The sequence below is a fragment of the Oncorhynchus clarkii genome, chromosome 21, assembly GCF_045791955.1.
Source record: "Oncorhynchus clarkii lewisi isolate Uvic-CL-2024 chromosome 21, UVic_Ocla_1.0, whole genome shotgun sequence".
Lineage (NCBI taxonomy): Eukaryota > Metazoa > Chordata > Actinopteri > Salmoniformes > Salmonidae > Oncorhynchus > Oncorhynchus clarkii.
The window spans coordinates 53,770,465-53,796,740 of NC_092167.1; the positions used below are offsets into that span (position 1 = coordinate 53,770,465).

General features: G+C 46.9%; 2 protein-coding genes across 2 annotated transcripts in view; one reads left to right on the forward strand and one right to left on the reverse strand.

The window, feature by feature from the left end:
• LOC139379146 (high mobility group protein B2-like) overlaps window positions 1–26,276 on the reverse strand; it is a 371,903-nt gene that overhangs the window by 289,448 nt on the left and 56,179 nt on the right. The window lies entirely within an intron of this gene.
• The window catches only part of LOC139379531 (phosphatidylinositol 4,5-bisphosphate 3-kinase catalytic subunit alpha isoform), a 167,096-nt gene that overhangs the window by 100,399 nt on the left and 40,421 nt on the right, over window positions 1–26,276 (forward strand). Inside the window, exons 12-18 of the mRNA XM_071122348.1 lie at window positions 2,763–2,894; window positions 4,887–5,011; window positions 8,821–8,902; window positions 16,529–16,693; window positions 16,842–16,945; window positions 21,738–21,837; window positions 21,918–21,989. Of these exons, the coding sequence (XP_070978449.1) occupies window positions 2,763–2,894; window positions 4,887–5,011; window positions 8,821–8,902; window positions 16,529–16,693; window positions 16,842–16,945; window positions 21,738–21,837; window positions 21,918–21,989 (780 nt within the window). The remainder of the gene's footprint in view (window positions 1–2,762; window positions 2,895–4,886; window positions 5,012–8,820; window positions 8,903–16,528; window positions 16,694–16,841; window positions 16,946–21,737; window positions 21,838–21,917; window positions 21,990–26,276) is intronic.

Sequence of the window (26,276 nt, forward strand, 5' to 3'; positions counted from 1 at the left end):
CTTCCTCACCCTGTAGGAAACTCAGTGTGTTGAACTAGTTCTCATGATCTCTTCCTCACCCTGTAGGAAACTCCATGTGTTGAACTAGAGTTCTCATGATCTCTTGCTCACCCTGTAGGAAACTCCATGTGTTGAACTAGAGTTCTCATGATCTCTTCCTCACCCTGTAGGAAACTCAGTGTGTTGAACTAGAGTTCTCATGATCTCTTCCTCACCCTGTAGGAAACTCCATGTGTTGAACTAGAGTTCTCATGATCTCTTCCTCACCCTGTAGGAAACTCCATGTGTTGAACTAGAGTTCTCATGATCTCTTCCTCACCCTGTAGGAAACTCCATGTGTTGAACTAGAGTTCTCATGATCTCTTCCTCACCCTGTAGGAAACTCCATGTGTTGAACTAGAGTTCTCATGATCTCTTCCTCACCCTGTAGGAAACTCCATGTGTTGAACTAGAGTTCTCATGATCTCTTCCTCACCCTGTAGGAAACTCCATGTGTTGAACTAGAGTTCTCATGATCTCTTCCTCACCCTGTAGGAAACTCCATGTGTTGAACTAGAGTTCTCATGATCTCTTCCTCACCCTGTAGGAAACTCCATGTGTTGAACTAGAGTTCTCATGATCTCTTCCTCACCCTGTAGGAAACTCCATGTGTTGAACTAGAGTTCTCATGATCTCTTCCTCACCCTGTAGGAAACTCAGTGTGTTGAACTAGTTCTCATGATCTCTTCCTCACCCTGTAGGAAACTCCATGTGTTGAACTAGAGTTCTCATGATCTCTTGCTCACCCTGTAGGAAACTCCATGTGTTGAACTAGAGTTCTCATGATCTCTTCCTCACCCTGTAGGAAACTCAGTGTGTTGAACTAGAGTTCTCATGATCTCTTCCTCACCCTGTAGGAAACTCCATGTGTTGAACTAGAGTTCTCATGATCTCTTCCTCACCCTGTAGGAAACTCCATGTGTTGAACTAGAGTTCTCATGATCTCTTCCTCACCCTGTAGGAAACTCCATGTGTTGAACTAGAGTTCTCATGATCTCTTCCTCACCCTGTAGGAAACTCCATGTGTTGAACTAGAGTTCTCATGATCTCTTCCTCACCCTGTAGGAAACTCCATGTGTTGAACTAGAGTTCTCATGATCTCTTCCTCACCCTGTAGGAAACTCCATGTGTTGAACTAGAGTTCTCATGATCTCTTCCTCACCCTGTAGGAAACTCCATGTGTTGAACTAGAGTTCTCATGATCTCTTCCTCACCCTGTAGGAAACTCCATGTGTTGAACTAGAGTTCTCATGATCTCTTCCTCACCCTGTAGGAAACTCCATGTGTTGAACTAGAGTTCTCATGATCTCTTCCTCACCCTGTAGGAAACTCCATGTGTTGAACTAGAGTTCTCATGGTCTCTTCCTCACCCTGTAGGAAACTCCATGTGTTGAACTAGAGTTCTCATGATCTCTTCCTCACCCTGTAGGAAACTCAGTGTGTTGAACTAGTTCTCATGATCTCTTCCTCACCCTGTAGGAAACTCCATGTGTTGAACTAGAGTTCTCATGATCTCTTGCTCACCCTGTAGGAAACTCCATGTGTTGAACTAGAGTTCTCATGATCTCTTCCTCACCCTGTAGGAAACTCAGTGTGTTGAACTAGAGTTCTCATGATCTCTTCCTCACCCTGTAGGAAACTCCATGTGTTGAACTAGAGTTCTCATGATCTCTTCCTCACCCTGTAGGAAACTCCATGTGTTGAACTAGAGTTCTCATGATCTCTTCCTCACCCTGTAGGAAACTCCATGTGTTGAACTAGAGTTCTCATGATCTCTTCCTCACCCTGTAGGAAACTCCATGTGTTGAACTAGAGTTCTCATGATCTCTTCCTCACCCTGTAGGAAACTCCATGTGTTGAACTAGAGTTCTCATGATCTCTTCCTCACCCTGTAGGAAACTCCATGTGTTGAACTAGAGTTCTCATGATCTCTTCCTCACCCTGTAGGAAACTCCATGTGTTGAACTAGAGTTCTCATGATCTCTTCCTCACCCTGTAGGAAACTCCATGTGTTGAACTAGAGTTCTCATGATCTCTTCCTCACCCTGTAGGAAACTCCATGTGTTGAACTAGAGTTCTCATGATCTCTTCCTCACCCTGTAGGAAACTCCATGTGTTGAACTAGAGTTCTCATGATCTCTTCCTCACCCTGTAGGAAACTCAGTGTGTTGAACTAGAGTTCTCATGATCTCTTCCTCACCCTGTAGGAAACTCCATGTGTTGAACTAGAGTTCTCATGATCTCTTCCTCACCCTGTAGGAAACTCAGTGTGTTGAACTAGAGTTCTCATGATCTCTTCCTCACCCTGTAGGAAACTCAGTGTGTTGAACTAGAGTTCTCATGATCTCTTCCTCACCCTGTAGGAAACTCCATGTGTTGAACTAGTTCTCATGATCTCTTCCTCACCCTGTAGGAAACTCCACGTGTTGAACTAGAGTTCTCATGATCTCTTCCTCACCCTGTAGGAAACTCAGTGTGTTGAACTAGAGTTCTCATGATCTCTTCCACACCCTGTAGGAAACTCCATGTGTTGAACTAGTCCTCATGATCTCTTCCTCACCCTGTAGGAAACTCCATGTGTTGAACTAGAGTTCTCATGATCTCTTCCTCACCCTGTAGGAAACTCAGTGTGTTGAACTAGAGTTCTCATGATCTCTTCCTCACCCTGTAGGAAACTCCATGTGTTGAACTAGAGTTCTCATGATCTCTTCCTCACCCTGTAGGAAACTCCATGTGTTGAACTAGAGTTCTCATGGTTCAACCAGGTGGTCCTGTTTCCTGATGAACAGCAGATAGAGGAACATGCCAACTGGACCATCTCTAGAGAACTGGGCTACAACTACTGTCTAGGACTGGTGAGAGAACTGGGTTACAACTACTGTCTAGGACTGGTGAGAGAACTGGGCTACAACTACTGTCTAGGACTGTTGAGAGAACTGGGTTACAACTACTGTCTAGGACTGGTGAGGGAACTGGGCTACAACTACTGTCTAGGACTGGTGAGGGAACTGGGCTACAACTACTGTCTAGGACTGGTGAGGGAACTGGGTTACACTACTGTCTAGGACTGGTGAGAGAACTGGGCTACAACTACTGTCTAGGACTGGTGAGAGAACTGGGTTACAACTACTGTCTAGGACTGGTGAGAGAACTGGGCTACAACTACTGTCTAGGACTGGTGAGAGAACTGGGTTACAACTACTGTCTAGGACTGGTGAGAGAACTGGGTTACAGCTACTGTCTAGGACTGGTGAGAGAACTGGGCTACAACTACTGTCTAGGACTGGTGAGAGAACTGGGTTACAACTACTGTCTAGGACTGGTGAGAGAACTGGGCTACAACTACTGTCTAGGACTGGTGAGAGAACTGGGTTACAACTACTGTCTAGGACTGGTCAGAGTACTGGGTTACAGCTACTGTCTAGGACTGGTCAGAGAACTGGGCTACAACTACTGTCTAGGACTGGTAAGAGAACTGGGTTACAACTACTGTCTAGGACTGGTGAGGGAACTGGGTTACAACTACTGTCTAGGACTGGTGAGGGAACTGGGTTACAACTACTGTCTAGGACTGGTGAGAGAACTGGGCTACAACTACTGTCTAGGACTGGTAAGAGAACTGGGTTACAACTACTGTCTATGACTGGTGAGGGAACTGGGTTACAACTACTGTCTAGGACTGGTGAGAGAACTGGGTTACAACTACTGTTTAGGACTGGTCAGAGAACTGGGCTACAACTACTGTCTAGGACTGGTGAGAGAACTGGGTTACAACTACTCTCTTGGACTGGTGAGAGAACTGGGTTACAACTACTGTCTAGGACTGGTGAGAGAACTGGGTTACAACTACTGTCTAGGACTGGTGAGAGAACTGGGCTACAACTACTGTCTAGGACTGTTGAGAGAACTGGGCTACAACTACTGTCTAGGGCTGGTGAGAGAACTGGGTTACAACTACTCTCTTGGACTGGTGAGAGAACTGGGTTACAACTACTGTCTAGGACTGGTGAGAGAACTGGGTTACAACTACTGTCTAGGACTGGTGAGGGAACTGGGTTACAACTACTGTCTAGGACTGGTGAGAGAACTGGGTTACAACTACTGTCTAGGACTGGTGAGAGAACTGGGTTACAACTACTGTCTAGGACTGGTAAGAGAACTGGGTTACAACTACTGTCTAGGACTGGTCAGAGAACTGGGTTACAACTACTGTCTAGGACTGGTCAGAGAACTGGGTTACAACTACTGTCTAGGACTGGTGAGAGAACTGGGTTACAACTACTGTCTAGGACTGGTGAGAGAACTGGGCTACAACTACTGTCTAGGACTGGTGAGAGAACTGGGTTACAACTACTGTCTAGGACTGGTGAGAGAACTGGGCTACGACTACTGTCTAGGACTGGTGAGAGAACTGGGTTACAACTACTGTCTAGGACTGGTGAGGGAACTGGGTTACAGCTACTGTCTAGGACTGGTGAGAGAACTGGGCTACAACTACTGTCTAGGACTGGTGAGAGAACTGGGCTACAACTACTGTCTAGGACTGGTGAGAGAACTGGGCTACGACTACTGTCTAGGACTGGTGCGAGAACTGGGTTACGACTACTGTCTAGGACTGGTGAGGGAACTGGGTTACAGCTACTGTCTAGGACTGGTGAGAGAACTGGGCTACAACTACTGTCTAGGACTGGTGAGAGAACTGGGCTACAACTACTGTCTAGGACTGGTCAGAGAACTGGGTTACAACTACTGTCTAGGACTACTGTCTGGTCAGAGAACCAGTCCTAGTCAGAGAACAGACCTCCAGTTCTTTGGTAATGATGGTTCTGTGTTGCTGTGTGTTTCAGAGTAGCAGGCTGGCGTGTGACAGTAGTGTGTCAGCGGCGGATGGTGAGCAGCTCAGGTCTCTCTGTAGCAGAGACCCTCTCTATGAGCTGTCTGAACAGGAGAAGGACTTTCTCTGGAGACACAGGTAACTGCTGTAGGTGGAGTCTGTCTCTTAGCTCAACTCTATACCGTTCTATTGGCAAGAAACTGAAATATTGTGCCAAACTAGAATAGGTGTAGATAATACAAGCTGAACCAAATGCCCTCCCTCTCTCTCACCCTCCCTCTCTATCACCCTCCCTCTCTATCACCCTCCCTCTCTCTCACCCTCCCTCTCTATCACCCTCCCTCTCTATCACCCTCCCTCTCTCTCACCCTCCCTCTCTCTCACCCTCCCTCTCTATCACCCTCCCTCTCTCTCTCTCACCCTCCCTCTCTCTCACCCTCCCTCTCTCTCACCCTCCCTCTCTATCACCCTCCCTCTCTCTCTATCACCCTCCCTCTCTATCACCCTCCCTCTCTCTCTCTCACCCTCCCTCTCTCTCACCCTCCCTCTCTCTCACCCACCCTCCCTCTCTCTCACCCTCCCTCTCTCTCACCCTCCCTCTCTCTCACCCTCCCTCTCTATCACCCTCCCTCTCTCTCTCTCACCCTCCCTCTCTCTCACCCTCCCTCTCTCTCACCCACCCTCCCTCTCTCTCACCCTCCCTCTCTCTCACCCTCCCTCTCTCTCACCCTCCCTCTCTCTCACCCTCCCTCTCTATCACCCTCCCTCTCTCTCACCCTCCCTCTCTCATCACCCTCCCTCTCTCTCACCCTCCCTCTCTCTCACCCTCCCTCTCTCTCACCCTCCCTCTCTCTCACCCTCCCTCTCTCTCACCCTCCCTCTCTCTCACCCTCCCTCTCTCTCACCCTCCCTCTCTCTCACCCTCCCTCTCTCTCACCCTCCCTCTCTCTCACCCACCCTCCCTCTCTCTCACCCTCCCTCTCTCTCACCCTCCCTCTCTCTCACCCTCCCTCTCTCTCACCCTCCCTCTCTCTCACCCTCCCTCTCTATCACACCCTCCCTCTCTCTCACCCTCCCTCTCTCTCACCCTCCCTCTCTCTCACCCTCCCTCTCTCTCACCCTCCCTCTCTCTCACCCTCCCTCTCTATCACCCTCCCTCTCTCTCACCCTCCCTCTCTCTCACCCTCCCTCTCTCTCACCCTCCCTCTCTCTCACCCTCCCTCTCTCTCACCCTCCCTCTCTCTCACCCTCCCTCTCTCTCACCCTCCCTCTCTCTCACCCTCCCTCTCTATCACCCTCCCTCTCTCTCACCCTCCCTCTCTATCACCCACCCTCCCTCTCTCTCACCCTCCCTCTCTATCACCCACCCTCCCTCTCTCTCACCCTCCCTCTCTCTCACCCTCCCTCTCTCTCACCCTCCCTCTCTCTCACCCTCCCTCTCTCTCACCCTCCCTCTCTATCACCCTCCCTCTCTCTCACCCTCCCTCTCTCTCACCCTCCCTCTCTATCACCCACCCTCCCTCTCTCTCACCCTCCCTCTCTCTCACCCTCCCTCTCTCTCACCCTCCCTCTCTCTCACCCTCCCTCTCTCTCACCCTCCCTCTCTATCACCCACCCTCCCTCTCTCTCACCCTCCCTCTCTCTCACCCTCCCTCTCTCTCACCCTCCCTCTCTCTCACCCTCCCTCTCTCTCACCCTCCCTCTCTATCACCCACCCTCCCTCTCTCTCACCCTCCCTCTCTCTCACCCTCCCTCTCTCTCACCCTCCCTCTCTCTCACCCTCCCTCTCTCTCACCCTCCCTCTCTCTCACCCTCCCTCTCTATCACACTCTCCATCCCTCCTTCCCTTCCTCCCTCTCTCTCACACTCCCTCTCTATCACACTCTCCATCCCTCCTTCCCTTCCTCCCTCTCTCTCACCCTCCCTCTCTCTCACCCTCCCTCTCTATCACACTCTCCATCCCTCCTTCCCTTCCTCCCTCTCTCTCACCCTCCCTCTCTATCACACTCTCCATCCCTCCTTCCCTTCCTCCCTCTCTCTCACCCTCCCTCTCTATCACACTCTCCATCCCTCCTTCCCTTCCTCCCTCTCTCTCACCCTCCCTCTCTCTCACCCTCCCTCTCTATCACACTCTCCATCCCTCCTTCCCTTCCTCCCTCTCTCTCACCCTCCCTCTCTATCACACTCTCCATCCCTCCTTCCCTTCCTCCCTCTCTCTCACCCTCCCTCTCTATCACACTCTCCATCCCTCCTTCCCTTCCTCCCTCTCTCTCACCCTCCCTCTCTATCACACTCTCCATCCCTCCTTCCCTTCCTCCCTCTCTCTCACCCTCCCTCTCTATCACACTCTCCATCCCTCCTTCCCTTCCTCCCTCTCTCTCACCCTCCCTCTCTATCACACTCTCCATCCCTCCTTCCCTTCCTCCCTCTCTCTCACCCTCCCTCTCTATCACACTCTCCATCCCTCCTTCCCTTCCTCCCTCTCTCTCACCCTCCCTCTCTATCACACTCTCCATCCCTCCTTCCCTTCCTCCCTCTCTCTCACCCTCCCTCTCTATCACACTCTCCATCCCTCCTTCCCTTCCTCCCTCTCTCTCACCCTCCCTCTCTATCACACTCTCCATCCCTCCTTCCCTTCCTCCCTCTCTCTCACCCTCCCTCTCTATCACACTCTCCATCCCTCCTTCCCTTCCTCCCTCTCTCTCACCCTCCCTCTCTATCACACTCTCCATCCCTCCTTCCCTTCCTCCCTCTCTCTCACCCTCCCTCTCTATCACACTCTCCATCCCTCCTTCCCTTCCTCCCTCTCTCTCACCCTCCCTCTCTATCACACTCTCCATCCCTCCTTCCCTTCCTCCCTCTCTCTCACCCTCCCTCTCTATCACACTCTCCATCCCTCCTTCCCTTCCTCCCTCTCTCTCACCCTCCCTCTCTATCACACTCTCCATCCCTCCTTCCCTTCCTCCCTCTCTCTCACCCTCCCTCTCTATCACACTCTCCATCCCTCCTTCCCTTCCTCCCTCTCTCTCACCCTCCCTCTCTATCACACTCTCCATCCCTCCTTCCCTTCCTCCCTCTCTCTCACCCTCCCTCTCTACCCTCCCTCTCTATCACACTCTCCATCCCTCCTTCCCTTCCTCCCTCTCTCTCACCCTCCCTCTCTATCACACTCTCCATCCCTCCTTCCCTTCCTCCCTCTCTCTCACCCTCCCTCTCTATCACACTCTCCATCCCTCCTTCCCTTCCTCCCTCTCTCTCACCCTCCCTCTCTATCACACTCTCCATCCCTCCTTCCCTTCCTCCCTCTCTCTCACCCTCCCTCTCTATCACACTCTCCATCCCTCCTTCCCTTCCTCCCTCTCTCTCACCCTCCCTCTCTATCACACTCTCCATCCCTCCTTCCCTTCCTCCCTCTCTCTCACCCTCCCTCTCTATCACACTCTCCATCCCTCCTTCCCTTCCTCCCTCTCTCTCACCCTCCCTCTCTATCACACTCTCCATCCCTCCTTCCCTTCCTCCCTCTCTCTCACCCTCCCTCTCTATCACACTCTCCATCCCTCCTTCCCTTCCTCCCTCTCTCTCACACTCTCACTCCCTCCCTCTCTCTCACACTCTCCATCCCTCCTTCCCTTCCTCCCTCTCTCTCACACTCTCCCTCCCTCCCTTTCTCTCACACTCTCCATCCCTCCTTCCCTCCCACCCTCTCTCTCACACTCTCCATCCCTCCTTCCCTTCCTCCCTCTCTCTCACACTCTCCTTCCCTCCCTCCCTCCCTCTCTCACACCCTCTCTCCTTCCCTCCCTCTCTCCCTCTCCCTCCTTTTCTGTATCCCTCTTTCTCCCTCCCTCCCTCTTTCTCCCTCCCTCTCTCCCTCTCCCTCCATTTCTGTATCCCTCGCTCCCTCCCTCCCTATTTCTCCCTCCCTCCCTCCCTCCCTCATCTTCTAGACATTACTGTGTGAACATTCCAGAGTCTCTTCCTAAGCTGCTGCTGTCAGTCAAATGGAACTCTAGAGATGAGTGGTCACAGGTATGGCTGTCTGTCAGTCTGTTTCTCCTCTAGAATACCTGTCTGTCAGTCTGTTTCTCCTCTAGAATACCTGTCTGTCAGTCTGTTTCTCCTCTAGAATACCTGTCTGTCAGTCTGTTTCTCCTCTAGAATACCTGCCTGTCAGTCTGTTTCTCCTCTAGAATACCTGTCTGTCAGTCTGTTTCTCCTCTAGAATACCTGTCTGTCAGTCTGTTTCTCCTCTAGAATACCTGTCTGTCAGTCTGTTTCTCCTCTAGAATACCTGTCTGTCAGTCTGTTTCTCCTCTAGAATACCTGTCTGTCAGTCTGTTTCTCCTCTAGAATACCTGTCTGTCAGTCTGTTTCTCCTCTAGAATACCTGTCTGTCAGTCTGTTTCTCCTCTAGAATACCTGTCTGTCAGTCTGTTTCTCCTCTAGAATACATGTCTGTCTGTCGGTCTGTTTTTCCTCTAGAATACATGTCTGTCTGTCAGTCTGTTTCTCCTCTAGAATACCTGTCTGTCTGTCAGTCTGTTTCTCCACTAGAATACCTGTCTGTCTGTCAGTCTGTTTCTCCTCTAGAATACCTGTCTGTCTGTTTCTCCGCTAGAATACCTGTCTGTCTGTCAGTCTGCTTCTCCACTAGAATACCTGTCTGTCTGTTTCTCCTCTAGAATACCTGTATGTCTGTTTCCCCTCTAGAATACCTGTCTGTCTGTTTCTCCTCTAGAATACCTGTCTGTCGGTCTGTTTCTCCTCTAGAATACATGTCTGTCTGTCTGTCTGTTTCTCCGTGAGAATACCTGTCTGTCTGTCTGTCTGTCTGTCTGTCTGTCTGTCTGTCTGTCTGTCTGTCTGTTTCTCCAGTAGAATACCTGTCTGTCTTTTTCTCCACTAGAATACCTGTCGGTCTGTTTCTCCACTAGAATACCTGTCCGTCTGTTTCTCCACTAGAATACCTGTCTGTCTGTTTCTCCTCTAGAATACATGTCTGTCTGTTTCTCCTCTAGAATACATGTCTGTCTGTTTCTCCTCTAGAATACCTGTCTGTCGGTCTGTTTCTCCTCTAGAATACATGTCTGTCTGTCTGTCTGTTTCTCCGTGAGAATACCTGTCTGTCTGTCTGTCTGTCTGTCTGTCTGTCTGTCTGTCTGTCTGTCTGTCTGTTTCTCCAGTAGAATACCTGTCTGTCTTTTTCTCCACTAGAATACCTGTCTGTCTGTTTCTCCACTAGAATACCTGTCTGTCTGTTTCTCCTCTAGAATACCTGTCTGTCTATTTTTCCTCTAGAATACATGTCTGTCTGTTTCTCCTCTAGAATACCTGTCTGTCTGTTTCTCCACTAGAATACATGTCTGTCTGTTTCTCCTCTAGAATACCTGTCTGTCTGTTTCTCCACTAGAATGCCTGTCTGTTTCTCCTCTAGAATACCTGTCTGTCTGTTTCTCCACTAGAATACCTGTCTGTCTGTTTCTCCACTAGAATGCCTGTCTGTCTGTCTGTTCTCCTCTAGAATACCTGTCGGTCTGTTTCTCCACTAGAATACCTGTCTGTCTGTTTCTCCTCTAGAATACCTGTCTGTCTGTTTCTCCTCTAGAATACCTGTCTCTCTGTTTCTCCTCAAGAATACCTGTCTGTCTGTTTCTCCTCTAGAATACCTGTCTGTCTGTTTCTCCTCTAGAATACCTGTCTCTCTGATTCTCCTCTAGAATACCTGTCAGTCTGTTTCTCCTCTAGAATACCTGTCTGTCTGTTTCTCCTCTAGAATACCTGTCTGTCTGTTTCTCCTCTAGACAATCTGTATGTCTGTATGTCTGTTTCTCTAGAATACCTGTCTGTCTGTTTCTCCACTAAAATACCTGTCTGTCTGTTTCTCCTCTAGAATACCTGTCTGTCTGTTTCTCCTCTAGAATACCTGTCTCTCTGTTTCTCCTCAAGAATACCTGTCTGTCTGTTTCTCCTCTAGAATATCTGTCTCTCTGTCTGTCTGTTTCTCCTCTAGAATACCTGTGTCTGTTTCTGCTCTAGAATACCTGTCTGTCAGCCTGTTTCTCCTCTAGAATACTTGTCTGTCTGTTTCTCCACTAGAATACCTGTCTGTCTGTTTCTCCACTAGAATACCTGTCTGTCAGCCTGTTTCTCCTGTAGAATACCTGTCTGTCTGTTTCTCGTCTAGAATTCCTGTCTGTCTGTTTCTGCTCTAGAATACCTGTCTGTCTGTTTCTCCTCTAGAATACCTGTCTGTCTGTTTCTCCTCTAGAATACATGTCTATCAGCCTGTTTCTCCTCTAGAATACCTGTATGTCTGTTTCTCCTCTAGAATACCTGTCTGTCTGTTTCTCCTCTAGAATACCTGTCTGTCTGTTTCTGCTCTAGAATACATGTCTGTCTGTTTCTCCTCTAGAATACCTGTCTTTCTATCTGTTTCTCCACTAGAATACCTGTCTGTGTGTTTCTCCTCTAGAATACATGTCTGTCTGTTTCTGCTCTAGAATACCTGTCTGTCTGTTTCTCCTCTAGAATACCTGTCTGTCAGCCTGTTTCTCCTCTAGAATACATGTCTGTCTGTTTCTCCTCTAGAATACCTGTCTGTCTGTTTCTCCACTAGAATACATGTCTGTCTGTTTCTCCTCTAGAGTACCTGTCTGTCTGTTTCTCCACTAGAATGCCTGTCTGTTTCTCCTCTAGAATACCTGTCTGTCTGTTTCTCCACTAGAATACCTGTCTGTCTGTTTCTCCACTAGAATGCCTGTCTGTCTGTCTGTTCTCCTCTAGAATACCTGTCGGTCTGTTTCTCCACTAGAATACCTGTCTGTCTGTTTCTCCTCTAGAATACCTGTCTGTCTGTTTCTCCTCTAGAATACCTGTCTCTCTGTTTCTCCTCTAGAATACCTGTCTGTCTGTTTCTCCTCTAGAATACCTGTCTCTCTGTTTCTCCTCTAGAATACCTGTCTCTCTGATTCTCCTCTAGAATACCTGTCAGTCTGTTTCTCCTCTAGAATACCTGTCTGTCTGTTTCTCCTCTAGAATACCTGTCTGTCTGTTTCTCCTCTAGACAATCTGAATGTCTGTATGTCTGTTTCTCTAGAATACCTGTCTGTCTGTTTCTCCACTAAAATACCTGTCTGTTTCTCCTCTAGAATATCTGTCTCTCTGTCTGTCTGTTTCTCCTCTAGAATACCTGTGTCTGTTTCTGCTCTAGAATACCTGTCTGTCAGCCTGTTTCTCCTCTAGAATACTTGTCTGTCTGTTTCATTACTAGAATACCTGTCTGTCTGTTTCTCCACTAGAATACCTGTCTGTCAGCCTGTTTCTCCTGTAGAATACCTGTCTGTCTGTTTCTCCTCTAGAATACCTGTCTGTCTGTTTCTGCTCTAGAATACCTGTCTGTCTGTTTCTCCTCTAGAATACCTGTCTGTCTGTTTCTCCTCTAGAATACATGTCTATCAGCCTGTTTCTCCTCTAGAATACCTGTCTGTCTGTTTCTCCTCTAGAATACCTGTCTGTCTGTTTCTGCTCTAGAATACATGTCTGTCTGTTTCTCCTCTAGAATACCTGTCTGTCTATCTGTTTCTCCACTAGAATAACTGTCTGTGTGTTTCTTCTCTAGAATACATGTCTGTCTGTTTCTGCTCTAGAATACCTGTCTGTCTGTTTCTCCTCTAGAATACCTGTCTGTCAGCCTGTTTCTCCTCTAGAATACCTGTCAGTCTGTTTCTCCTCTAGAATACCTGTCTGTCTGTTTCTGCACTATAATACCTGTCTGTCTGTTTCTCCTCTAGAATACCTGTCTGTCAGCCTGTTTCTCCTCTAGAATACATGTCTGTCTGTTTCTCCTCTAGAATACCTGTCAGTCTGTTTCTCCTCTAGAATACCTGTCTGTATGTTTCTGCTCTAGAATACCTGTCTGTCTGTTTCTCCTCTAGAATACCTGTCTGTCTGTTTCTCCTTTAGAATGCCTGTCTGTCTGTCTGTTTTTCCACTAGAATACCTGTCTGTCTGTTTCTCTTCTAGAATACCTGTCTGTTTTTCCACTAGAATACCTGTCTGTCTGTTTCTATTCTAGAATACCTGTCTGTTTCTCCTTTAGAATACATGTCTGTCTGTCTGTTTCTCCTTTAGAATACCTGACTGTCTGTTTCTCCTCTAGAGTACTTGTCTGTCTGTCTGTTTCTCCTCTAGAATAACTGACTGTCTGTCTGTTTCTCCTCTAGAATACCTGCCTGTCAGCCTGTTTCTCCTCTAGAATACATGTCTGTCTGTTTCTGCTCTAGAATACCTGTCTGTCTGTTTCTCCTCTAGAATACCTGTCTGTCAGCCTGTTTCTCCTCTAGAATACATGTCTGTCTGTTTTTCCTCTAGAATACCTGTCTGTCTGTTTCTCCACTAGAATACATGTCTGTCTGTTTCTCCTCTAGAATACCTGTCTGCCTGTTTCTCCACTAGAATGCCTGTCTGTTTCTCCTCTAGAATACCTGTCTGTCTGTTTCTCCACTAGAATACCTGTCTGTCTGTTTCTCCACTAGAATGCCTGTCTGTCTGTCTGTTCTCCTCTAGAATACCTGTCGGTCTGTTTCTCCACTAGAATACCTGTCTGTCTCTTTCTCCTCTAGAATACCTGTCTGTCTGTTTCTCCTCTAGAATACCTGTCTCTCTGTTTCTCCTCTAGAATACCTGTCTGTCTGTTTCTCCTCTAGAATACCTGTCTCTCTGTTTCTCCTCTAGAATACCTGTCTCTCTGATTCTCCTCTAGAATACCTGTCAGTCTGTTTCTCCTCTAGAATACCTGTCTGTCTGTTTCTCCTCTAGAATACCTGTCTGTCTGTTTCTCCTCTAGAATACCCGTCTCTCTGATTCTCCTCTAGAATACCTGTCAGTCTGTTTCTTCTCTAGAATACCTGTCTGTCTGTTTCTCCTCTAGAATACCTGTCTGTCTGTTTCTCCACTAAAATACCTGTCTGTTTCTCCTCTAGAATATCTGTCTCTCTGTCTGTCTGTTTCTCCTCTAGAATACCTGTGTCTGTTTCTGCTCTAGAATACCTGTCTGTCAGCCTGTTTCTCCTCTAGAATACTTGTCTGTCTGTTTCTCCACTAGAATACCTGTCTGTCTGTTTCTCCACTAGAATACCTGTCTGTCAGCCTGTTTCTCCTGTAGAATACCTGTCTGTCTGTTTCTCCTCTAGAATACCTGTCTGTCTGTTTCTGCTCTAGAATACCTGTCTGTCTGTTTCTCCTCTAGAATACCTGTCTGTCTGTTTCTCCTCTAGAATACATGTCTATCAGCCTGTTTCTCCTCTAGAATACCTGTATGTCTGTTTCTCCTCTAGAATACCTGTCTGTCTGTTTCTCCTCTAGAATACCTGTCTGTCTGTTTCTGCTCTAGAATACATGTCTGTCTGTTTCTCCTCTAGAATACCTGTCTGTCTATCTGTTTCTCCACTAGAATAACTGTCTGTGTGTTTCTTCTCTAGAATACATGTCTGTCTGTTTCTGCTCTAGAATACCTGTCTGTCTGTTTCTCCTCTAGAATACCTGTCTGTCAGCCTGTTTCTCCTCTAGAATACCTGTCAGTCTGTTTCTCCTCTAGAATACCTGTCTGTCTGTTTCTGCACTATAATACATGTCTGTCTGTTTCTCCTCTAGAATACCTGTCTGTCAGCCTGTTTCTCCTCTAGAATACATGTCTGTCTGTTTCTCCTCTAGAATACCTGTCAGTCTGTTTCTCCTCTAGAATACCTGTCTGTATGTTTCTGCTCTAGAATACCTGTCTGTCTGTTTCTCCTCTAGAATACCTGTCTGTCTGTTTCTCCTTTAGAATGCCTGTCTGTCTGTCTGTTTTTCCACTAGAATACCTGTCTGTCTGTTTCTCTTCTAGAATACCTGTCTGTTTTTCCACTAGAATACCTGTCTGTCTGTTTCTATTCTATAATACCTGTCTGTTTCTCCTTTAGAATACATGTCTGTCTGTCTGTTTCTCCTTTAGAATACCTGACTGTCTGTTTCTCCTCTAGAGTACTTGTCTGTCTGTCTGTTTCTCCTCTAGAATACCTGACTGTCTGTCTGTTTCTCCTCTAGAATACATGTCTGTCTTTTTCTCCTCTAGAATACCTGACTGTCTGAAATGTTAATAAAATGTTAAGCAATGCAATAAAGTAATGACTTTACCAATAAGTTACATTACAGGTTATGTTGGCTGACAATTTGTTAGCTACGATATCCTTACGAACCACATAGCATATCATTACAGTGGTATATATCGGTATGTTAGCTAGCTACCTAACGCTAGTTGGCTACTAATACATTGAACTTGCCAGTAAATTAACTAAATGCTATCTAACACGACGTTTATTGACTTGATTACTCTCGTAATTCTTAGCTAAGTGGTCGTTGTGCGTTCTCAGTGGACAAGGTTAATTCGTGTGTGTTCGGAAATTCACTCTGGCTATCTACTCTGATTACAGTCTCATCTCAGTGTGCCAGAGCGCAGAATAACTGACACATTTACAAATGGAGGCGGCAGGGTAGCCTAGTGGTTAGAGTGTAGAGGTGGCAGGTAGCCTAGTGGTTAGAGTGTAGTGGTGGCAGGGTAGCCTAGTGGTTAGAGTGTAGAGGTGGCAGGTAGCCTAGTGGTTAGAGCGTTGGACTAGTAACTGAAAGGTTGCAAGTTCAAACCCCAGAGCTGACAAGGTACAAATCTGTCGTTCTGCCCCTGAACAGGCAGTTAACCCACTGTTCCTAGGCCAGTTAACCCACTGTTCCTAGGCCAGTTAACCCACTGTTCCTAGGCCAGTTAACCCACTGTTCCTAGACCAGTTAACCCACTGTTCCTAGGCCAGTTAACCCACTGTTCCTAGGCCAGTTAACCCACTGTTCCTAGGCCGTCATTGAAAATAAGAATTTGTTCTTAACTGACTTGCCTGGTTAAATAAAGGTAAAATAATTTAAAAAATAAACAAATGCTCAAGTAAATGTCGGCAAAAAAGAGTAATAAAAAAAAGCTTCATTAAATTGTTGCCAGCAGCACAGTTAGTCACCAACGCTCTGGATAACATGAAAACTGCTTATCCAGCTCTGCTAGCGGGAGTAAAATGGTCTCTCTCTTCTCTCTCTTTCTGTCTCCCTCTCTCTCCCTCTCCTCTCTCTCTCTCTCTCTCTCCTCTCCTGTCTCTCTCTCTGTGTGTCCTCCGCCCCCCTCTCTCCTCTCTCTCCCTCTGTCTCCCTCTATGTGTCCTTCGCCCCCCTCTCTCTCTGTCTCTCTGTCTCTCTGTCTCCCTCTCTGTGTGTCCTCCGCCCCCCTCTCTCCTCTCTCTCTCTCTGTGTGTCCTCCGCCCCCCTCTCTCCCCTCTCTCTCTCCCTCTGTCTCCCTCTGTGTCCTTCGCCCCCCTCTCTCCCTCTCCTCTCTCTCTGTCTCTCTGTCTCCCTCTCTGTGTGTCCTCCGCCCCCCTCTCTCCTCTCTCTCTCTCTGTGTGTCCTCCGCCCCCCTCTCTCCCCTCTCTCTCTCTCTGTCTCTCTGTCTCCCTCTCTGTGTGTCCTCTGCCCCCCCCTCTCCTCTCTCTCTCTCTGTGTGTCCTCTGACCCCCTTTCTCCCCTCTCTCTCTCTCTCTCTCTCTCTCCCTCTCCCTCTCTGTGTCCTCCGCCCCCCTCTAGATGTACTGTTTATTGCGTGACTGGCCCCTGATGCAACCAGAGAGTGCTCTGGAGCTGTTGGACTGTAACTTTCCTGACCCCATGGTTCGAGAGTTCGCCCTGCGCTGCCTCGTACAGGGCCTCACTGACGACAAGCTCAGTCAGTACCTTCTACAGCTAGTACAGGTCTGTCTGTCTGTCTGTCTGTCTGTCTACCTCCTACAGCTAGTACAGGTCTGTCTGTCTGTCTGTCTGTCTGTCTGTCTGTCTTGTAGTCTAACACTAGGCTTAATCTGTGTCTGGACCCATAGTGTACATTTGTCCCATTTCTCAGGTGTTGAAGTATGAGATGTACCTGGACAACCCTCTGGCCAGGTTCCTCATTAAGAAGGCTCTGACTAACCAGAGGATAGGACATTTCTTCTTCTGGCATCTCAAGTAAGTCTACTCTATAACGCCCTATTCCCTGCCTAGTGCACTACTATAACACCCTATTCCCTGCCTAGTGCACTACTATAACACCCTATTCCCTCCCTAGTGCACTACTATAACACCCTATTCACCCTACCTAGTGCACTACTATAACACCTTATTCACCCTACCTAGTGCACTACTATAACACCCTATTCCCTACCTAGTGCACTACTATAACACCCTATTCCCTCCCTAGTGCACTACTATAACACCCTATTCACCCTACCTAGTGCACTACTATAACACCTTATTCACCCTACCTTGTGCACTACTATAACACCCTATTCCCTGCCTAGTGCACTACTATAACACCCTACCTAGTGCACTACTATAACACCCTATTCACCCTCCCTAGTGCACTACTATAACACCCTATTCACCCTACCTAGTGCACTACTATAACACCCTACCTAGTGCACTACTATAACACCCTACCTAGTGCACTACTATAACACCCTACCTAGTGCAGTACTATAACACCCTACCTAGTGCACTACTAGAACACCCTACCCAGTGCACTACTATAACACCCTACCTAGTGCACTACTATAACACCTTATTCACCCTACCTAGTGCACTACTATAACACCCTATTCACCCTCCCTAGTGCACTACTATAACACCCTACCTAGTGCAATACTATAACACCCTGTTCACCCTACCTAGTGCACTACTATAACACCCTATTCCCTGCCTAGTGCACTACTATAACACCCTGTTCACCCTACCTAGTGCACTACTATAACACCCTATTCACCCTCCCTAGTGCACTACTATAACACCCTACCCAGTGCACTACTATAACACCCTACCCAGTGCACTACTATAACACCCTACCTAGTGCACTACTATAACACCCTATTCACCCTCCCTAGTGCACTACTATAACACCCTATTCACCCTACCTAGTGCACTACTATAACACCCTACCTAGTGCACTACTATAACACCCTACCTAGTGCACTCCTATAACACCCTACCTAGTGCAGTACTATAACACCCTACCTAGTGCACTACTATAACACCCTACCCAGTGCACTACTATAACACCTTACCCAGTGCACTACTATAACACCCTACCTAGTGCACTACTATAACACCTTATTCACCCTACCTAGTGCACTACTATAACACCTTATTCACCCTACCTAGTGCACTACTATAACACCTTATTCACCCTACCTAGTGCACTACTATAACACCCTATTCACCCTCCCTAGTGCACTACTATAACACCCTGTTCACCCTACCTAGTGCACTACTATAACACCCTATTCACCCTCCCTAGTGCACTACTATAACACCCTGTTCACCCTACCTAGTGCACTACTATAACACCCTATTCACCCTCCCTAGTGCACTACTATAACACCCTAATGAGCATCGTAGCTCATATACAGTTGGAAGTCAGAAGTTTACATACACTCAATTAGTATTTGGTAGCATTGCCTTTAAATTGCTTAACTTGGGTCAAACGTTTTGGGTAGCCTTCCACAAGCTTCCCACAATAAGTTGGGTGAGTTTTGGCCCATTCCTCCTGACAGAGCTGGTGTAACTGAGTCAGGTTTGTAGGCCTCCTTGCTCGCACACGCTTTTTCAGTTCTGCCCACAAATGTTCTTCTATAGGATTGAGGTCAAGGCTTTGTGATGGTCACTCCAATACCTTGACTTTGTTGTCCTTAAGCCATTTTACCACAACTTTGGAAGTATGCTTGGGGTCATTGTCCATTTGGAAGACCCATTTACGACCAAGCTTTAACTTTCTGACTGATGTCTTGAGATGTTGCTTCAATATATCCACATAATGTTCCTACCTCATGATGCCATCTATTTTGTGAAGTGCACCAGTCCCTCCTGCAGCAAAGGACCCCCACAACATGATGCTACCACCCCCGTGCTTCATGGTTGAGATGGTGTTCTTCGGCTTGCAAGCCTCCCCCTTTCACCTCCAAATATAACGATGGTCATTATGGCCAAACAGTTCTATTTTTGTTTCATCAGACCAGAGGACATTTCTCCAAAAAGTACAATCTTTGTCCCCATGTGCAGTTGCAAACCGTAGTCTGGCTTTTTTATGGCAGTTTTGGAGCAGTGGCTTCTTCCTTGCTGAGCGGCCTTTCAGGTTATGTCGATGTAGGACTCGTTTTACTGTGGATATAGATACTTTTGTACCTGTTTCCTCCAACATCTTCACAAGGTCCTTTGCTGTTGTTCTAGGATTGATTTGCACTTTTTGCACCAAAGTACGTTCATCTCTAGGAGACAGAACGCGACTCCTTCCTGAGCGGTATGACGGCTGCATGGTCCCATGGTGTTTATACTTGCGTACTATTGTTTGTACAGATGAACGTGGTACCTTCAGGCGTTTGGAAATTGCTCCCAAGGATGAACCAGACTTGTGGAGGTCTACAATTATTTTTCTGAGGTCTTGGCTGATTTATTTAGATTTTCCCATGATGTCAAGCAAAGAGGCACTGAGTTTAAAGGTAGGCCTTGAAATACATCCACAGGTACACCTCCAATTGACTGAAATCATGTAAATTAGCCTATCAGAAGCTTCTAAAGGCATGACATCATTTTCTGGAATTTTCCAAGCTGTTTAAAGGCAGTCAATTTAGTGTATGTAAACTTCTGACCCACTGGAATTGTGATACAGTGAATTATAAGTGAAATAATCTGTCTGTAAATTGTTGTAAATTGTTGTAAAAATGACTTGTGTCATGCACAAAGTAGATGTCCTAACCGACTTGCCAAAACTATAGTTTGTTAACAAGAAATTTGTGGAGTGGTTGAAAAATGAGTTTTAATGACTCCAAACTAAGTGTTGTATGTCCATTTCCAACTTCAACTGTAGCTACTTAATGAGCACCGTAGCTCATATATCTACTTAATGAGCACCGTAGCTCATATAGCTACTTAATGAGCACCGTAGCTCATATAGCTACTTAATGAGCACCGTAGCTCATATATCTACTTAATGAGCACCGTAGCTCATATAGCTACTTAATGAGCACCATAGCTCATATAGCTACTTAATGAGCACTGTAGCTACTTAATGAGCACCGTAGCTCATATATCTACTTAATGAGCACCGTAGCTCATATATCTACTTAATGAGCACCGTAGCTCATATATCTACTTAATGAGCACCGTAGCTCATATATCTACTTAATGAGCACCGTGGCTCATATAGCTACTTAATGAGCACCATAGCTCATATAGCTACTTAATGAGCACTGTAGCTACTTAATGAGCACCGTAGCTCATATATCTACTTAATGAGCACCGTAGCGCAAAAATCTACTTAATGAGCACCGTAGCTCATATATCTACTTAATGAGCACCGTAGCTCATGTAGCTACTTAATGAGCACCATAGCTCATATAGCTACTTAATGAGCACCGTAGCTCATATAGCTACTTAATGAGCACCGTAGCTCATATAACTTTGTCATTATACATATAGCTACTTTATTGACTCAACGCTGTGCTTGGTTCCGGGATTCTATTAGATTACTACTACTAGATTTATAATCCACTACTATTAGATTCATAATCCACTACTATTAGATTTATAATCCACTACTATTAGATTTATAATCCACTACTATTAGATTTATATTCCACTACTCCTGACCAGAGCCTAAATCTATTAATGATTAATCTCTCTGTTTCTCTCTATCTCTGTCTCTCTCTATCTCTGTCTCTCTGTCTCTCTCTCTCTCTGTCTCTCTCTGTCTCTCTGTCTCTCTCTCTCTCTCTCTCTCTCTCTCTCTCTGTCTCTCTCTCTCTGTCTCTCTCTCTGTCTCTCTCTATCTCTGTCTCTCTCTGTCTCTCTCTCTCTGTCTCTCTCTCTCTCTCTGTCTCTCTCTCTCTCTCTCTGTCTCTCTCTCTCTGTGTCTCTCTGTCTCTCTCTGTCTCTCTCTGTCTCTCTCTCTCTCTTTCTCTCTGTCTCTCTCTGTCTCTCTCTCTCTCTTTCTCTCTGTCTATCTCTGTCTCTCTCTCTCTCTCTCTCTGTCTCTCTCTCTCTCTCTGTCTCTCTCTCTGTCTCTCTCTCTGTCTCTCTCTCTGTCTCTCTCTATCTCTGTCTCTCTCTGTCTCTCTCTCTCTGTCTCTCTCTCTCTCTCTGTCTCTCTCTCTCTCTCTCTGTCTCTCTCTCTCTGTGTCTCTCTGTCTCTCTCTGTCTCTCTCTCTCTCTGTCTCTCTCTCTCTGTCTCTCTCTCTGTCTCTCTCTATCTCTGTCTCTCTCTGTCTCTCTCTCTCTGTCTCTCTCTCTCTCTCTGTCTCTCTCTCTCTCTCTCTGTCTCTCTCTCTCTGTGTCTCTCTGTCTCTCTCTGTCTCTCTCTGTCTCTCTCTCTCTCTTTCTCTCTGTCTCTCTCTGTCTCTCTCTCTCTCTTTCTCTCTGTCTATCTCTGTCTCTCTCTCTCTCTCTCTCTGTCTCTCTCTCTCTCTCTGTCTCTCTCTCTGTCTCTCTCTCTGTCTCTCTCTCTGTCTCTCTCTATCTCTGTCTCTCTCTGTCTCTCTCTCTCTGTCTCTCTCTCTCTCTCTGTCTCTCTCTCTCTCTCTCTGTCTCTCTCTCTCTGTGTCTCTCTGTCTCTCTCTGTCTCTCTCTGTCTCTCTCTCTCTCTTTCTCTCTGTCTCTCTCTGTCTCTCTCTCTCTCTTTCTCTCTGTCTATCTCTGTCTCTCTCTCTCTCTCTCTCTGTCTCTCTCTCTCTCTCTGTCTCTCTCTCTGTCTCTCTCTGTCTCTCTCTCTCAGGTCAGAGATGCACAATAAGACTGTGTCCAGGAGGTTTGGTCTGCTGTTGGAAGCCTTCTGTAGAGCCTGTGGGATGTACCTCAAACATCTCAACAGACAGGTGAAGATTATATTATTATGTTTTTGTTGTTGTTGTTGTTGTTGTTTTTGTTGTTGTTGTTATTAGTATTATTATTCCAGGTGGAAGCGATGGATAAACTGGTGAACCTCACAGACACACTGAAACAGGAGAAGAAAGATGAGACACAGAAGGTAAGACACACACGCTACGGATTTACATACACACACACGCTACAGATTTACATACACACACACGCTACGGATTTACATACACACACACGCTACAGATTTACATACACACACACGCTACGGATTTACATACACACACACGCTACAGATTTACATACACACACACGCTTCGGATTTACATACACACACACACTATGCACACACACACGCTACGGATTTACATACACACACACACTATGCACACACACACACTACAGATTTACATACACACACACACACACACACTACATATTTACATACACACACACACACTACAGATTTACATACACACACACTACAGATTTACATACACACACACACTATACACACACACGCTACAGATTTACATACACACACACACTATGCACACACACACTACAGATTTACATACACACACACACTATGCACACACACACACACACACACACGCTACGGATTTACATACACACACACACTATGCACACACACACACGCTACGGATTTACATACACACACACACTATGCACACACACACACACACACTACAGATTTACATACACACACACACTATGCACACACACACACTACAGATTTACATACACACACACACACACACACACACTACAGATTTACATACACACACACACACACTACAGATTTACATACACACACACACACACTACAGATTTACATACACACACACACACACTACGGATTTACATACACACACACACACTACGGATTTACATACACACACACACACACTACGGATTTACATACACACACACACTATGCACACACACACACTACAGATTTACACACACACACACACACACTATATATTTACATACACACACACACACACTACAGATTTACATACACACACACACACATTACAGATTTACATACACACACACACTATACACACACACGCTACAGATTTACATACACACACACACTATGCACACACACACACTACAGATTTACATACACACACACACTATGCACACACACACACACACACACACGCTACGGATTTACATACACACACACACTATGCACACACACACACACACACACTACAGATTTACATACACACACACACTATGCACACACACACACTACAGATTTACATACACACACACACACACACACACACACTACAGATTTACATACACACACACACACACTACAGATTTACATACACACACACACACACTACAGATTTACATACACACACACACACACTACAGATTTACATACACACACACACACACACACACTATATATTTACATACACACACACACACACTACAGATTTACATACACACACACACACACTACGGATTTACATACACACACACACTACGGATTTACATACACACACACGCACACTACGGATTTACATACACGCACACACTATGCACACACACACACTACAGATTTACACACACACACACACACACTATATATTTACATACACACACACACACACTACAGATTTACATACACACACACATTACAGATTTACATACACACACACACTATACACACACACGCTACAGATTTACATACACACACACACTATGCACACACACACACACTACAGATTTACATACACACACACACACACACTATATATTTACATACACACACACACACACTACAGATTTACATACACACACACACTACAGATTTACATACACACACACACTATACACACACACGCTACAGATTTACATACACACACACACTATGCACACACACACACACTACAGATTTACATACACACACACACTATGCACACACACACACCTCAGATTTACATACACACACACTACAGATTTACATACACACACACACTATGCACACACACACACACTAATCCTTCTGTTCACCTGATTTAGAATTCCTCACAATCAAATGTAGACCGCATTATCTACCAAGAGAATTCTCTTCGATTATAATCACAGCCGTATATATCCCCCCCCAAGCAGACACATCGATGGCTCTGAACGAACTTTATTTAACTCTCTGCAAACTGGAAACAATTTATCCGGAGGCTGCATTCATTGTAGCTGGGGATTTTAACAAGGCTAATCTGAAAACAAGACTCCCCAAATTTTATCAGCATATCGATTGCGCAACCAGGGGAGGAAAGACCTTGGACCATTGTTACTCTAACTTCCGCGACGCATATAAGGCCCTGCCCCGCCCCCCTTTCGGAAAAGCCGACCACGACTCCATTTTGTTGATCCCTGCCTACAGACAGAAACTAAAACAAGAGGCTCCCACGCTGAGGTCTGTCCAACGCTGGTCCGACCAAGCTGACTCCACACTCCAAGACTGCTTCCATCACGTGGACTGGGAGATGTTTCGTATTGCGTCAGATAACAACATTGACGAATACGCTGATTCGGTGTGCGAGTTCATTAGAACGTGCGTTGAAGATGTCGTTCCCATAGCAACGATTAAAACATTCCCTAACCAGAAACCGTGGATTGATGGCAGCATTCGTGTGAAACTGAAAGCGCGAACCACTGCTTTTAATCAGGGCAAGGTGTCTGGTAACATGACCGAATACAAACAGTGCAGCTATTCCCTCCGCAAGGCTATCAAACAAGCTAAGCGCCAGTACAGAGACAAAGTAGAATCTCAATTCAACGGCTCAGACACAAGAGGCATGTGGCAGGGTCTACAGTCAATCACGGACTACAGGAAGAAACCCAGCCCAGTCACGGACCAGGATGTCTTGCTCCCAGGCAGACTAAATAACTTTTTTGCCCGCTTTGAGGACAATACAGTGCCACTGACACGGCCTGCAACGAAAACATGCGGTCTCTCCTTCACTGCAGCCGAGGTGAGTAAGACATTTAAACGTGTTAACCCTCGCAAGGCTGCAGGCCCAGATGGCATCCCCAGCCGCGCCCTCAGAGCATGCGCAGACCAGCTGGCCGGTGTGTTTACGGACATATTCAATCAATCCCTATACCAGTCTGCTGTTCCCACATGCTTCAAGAGGGCCACCATTGTTCCTGTTCCCAAGAAAGCTAAGGTAACTGAGCTAAATGACTACCGCCCCGTAGCACTCACATCCGTCATCATGAAGTGCTTTGAGAGACTAGTCAAGACCCATATCACCTCCACCCTACCTGACACCCTAGACCCACTCCAATTTGCTTACCGCCCAAATAGGTCCACAGACGATGCAATCTCAACCACACTGCACACTGCCCTAACCCATCTGGACAAGAGGAATACCTATGTGAGAATGCTGTTCATCGACTACAGCTCGGCATTCAACACCATAGTACCCTCCAAGCTCGTCATCAAGCTCGAGACCCTGGGTCTCGACCCCGCCCTGTGCAACTGGGTACTGGACTTCCTGACGGGCCGCCCCCAGGTGGTGAGGGTAGGCAACAACATCTCCTCCCCGCTGATCCTCAACACTGGGGCCCCACAAGGTTGCGTTCTGAGCCCTCTCCTGTACTCCCTGTTCACCCACGACTGCGTGGCCACGCACGCCTCCAACTCAATCATCAAGTTTGCGGACGACACAACAGTGGTAGGCTTGATTACCAACAACGATGAGACGGCCTACAGGGAGGAGGTGAGGGCCCTCGGAGTGTGGTGTCAGGAAAACAACCTCACACTCAACGTCAACAAAACTAAGGAGATGATTGTGGACTTCAGGAAACAGCAGAGGGAACACCCCCCTATCCACATCGATGGAACAGTAGTGGAGAGGGTAGCAAGTTTTAAGTTCCTCGGCATACACATCACAGACAAACTGAATTGGTCCACTCACACAGACAGCATCGTGAAGAAGGCGCAGCAGCGCCTCTTCAACCTCAGGAGGCTGAAGAAATTCGGCTTGTCACCAAAAGCACTCACAAACTTCTACAGATGCACAATCGAGAGCATCCTGGCGGGCTGTATCACCGCCTGGTATGGCAACTGCACCGCCCTCAACCGTAAGGCTCTCCAGAGGGTAGTGAGGTCTGCACAACGCATCACCGGGGGCAAACTACCTGCCCTCCAGGACACCTACACCACCCGATGTCACAGGAAGGCCATAAAGATCATCAAGGACATCAACCACCCGAGCCACTGCCTGTTCACCCCGCTATCATCCAGAAGGCGAGGTCAGTACAGGTGCATCAAAGCTGGGACCGAGAGACTGAAAAACAGCTTCTATCTCAAGGCCATCAGACTGTTAAACAGCCACCACTAACACTGAGTGGCTGCTGCCAACACACTGACACTGACTCA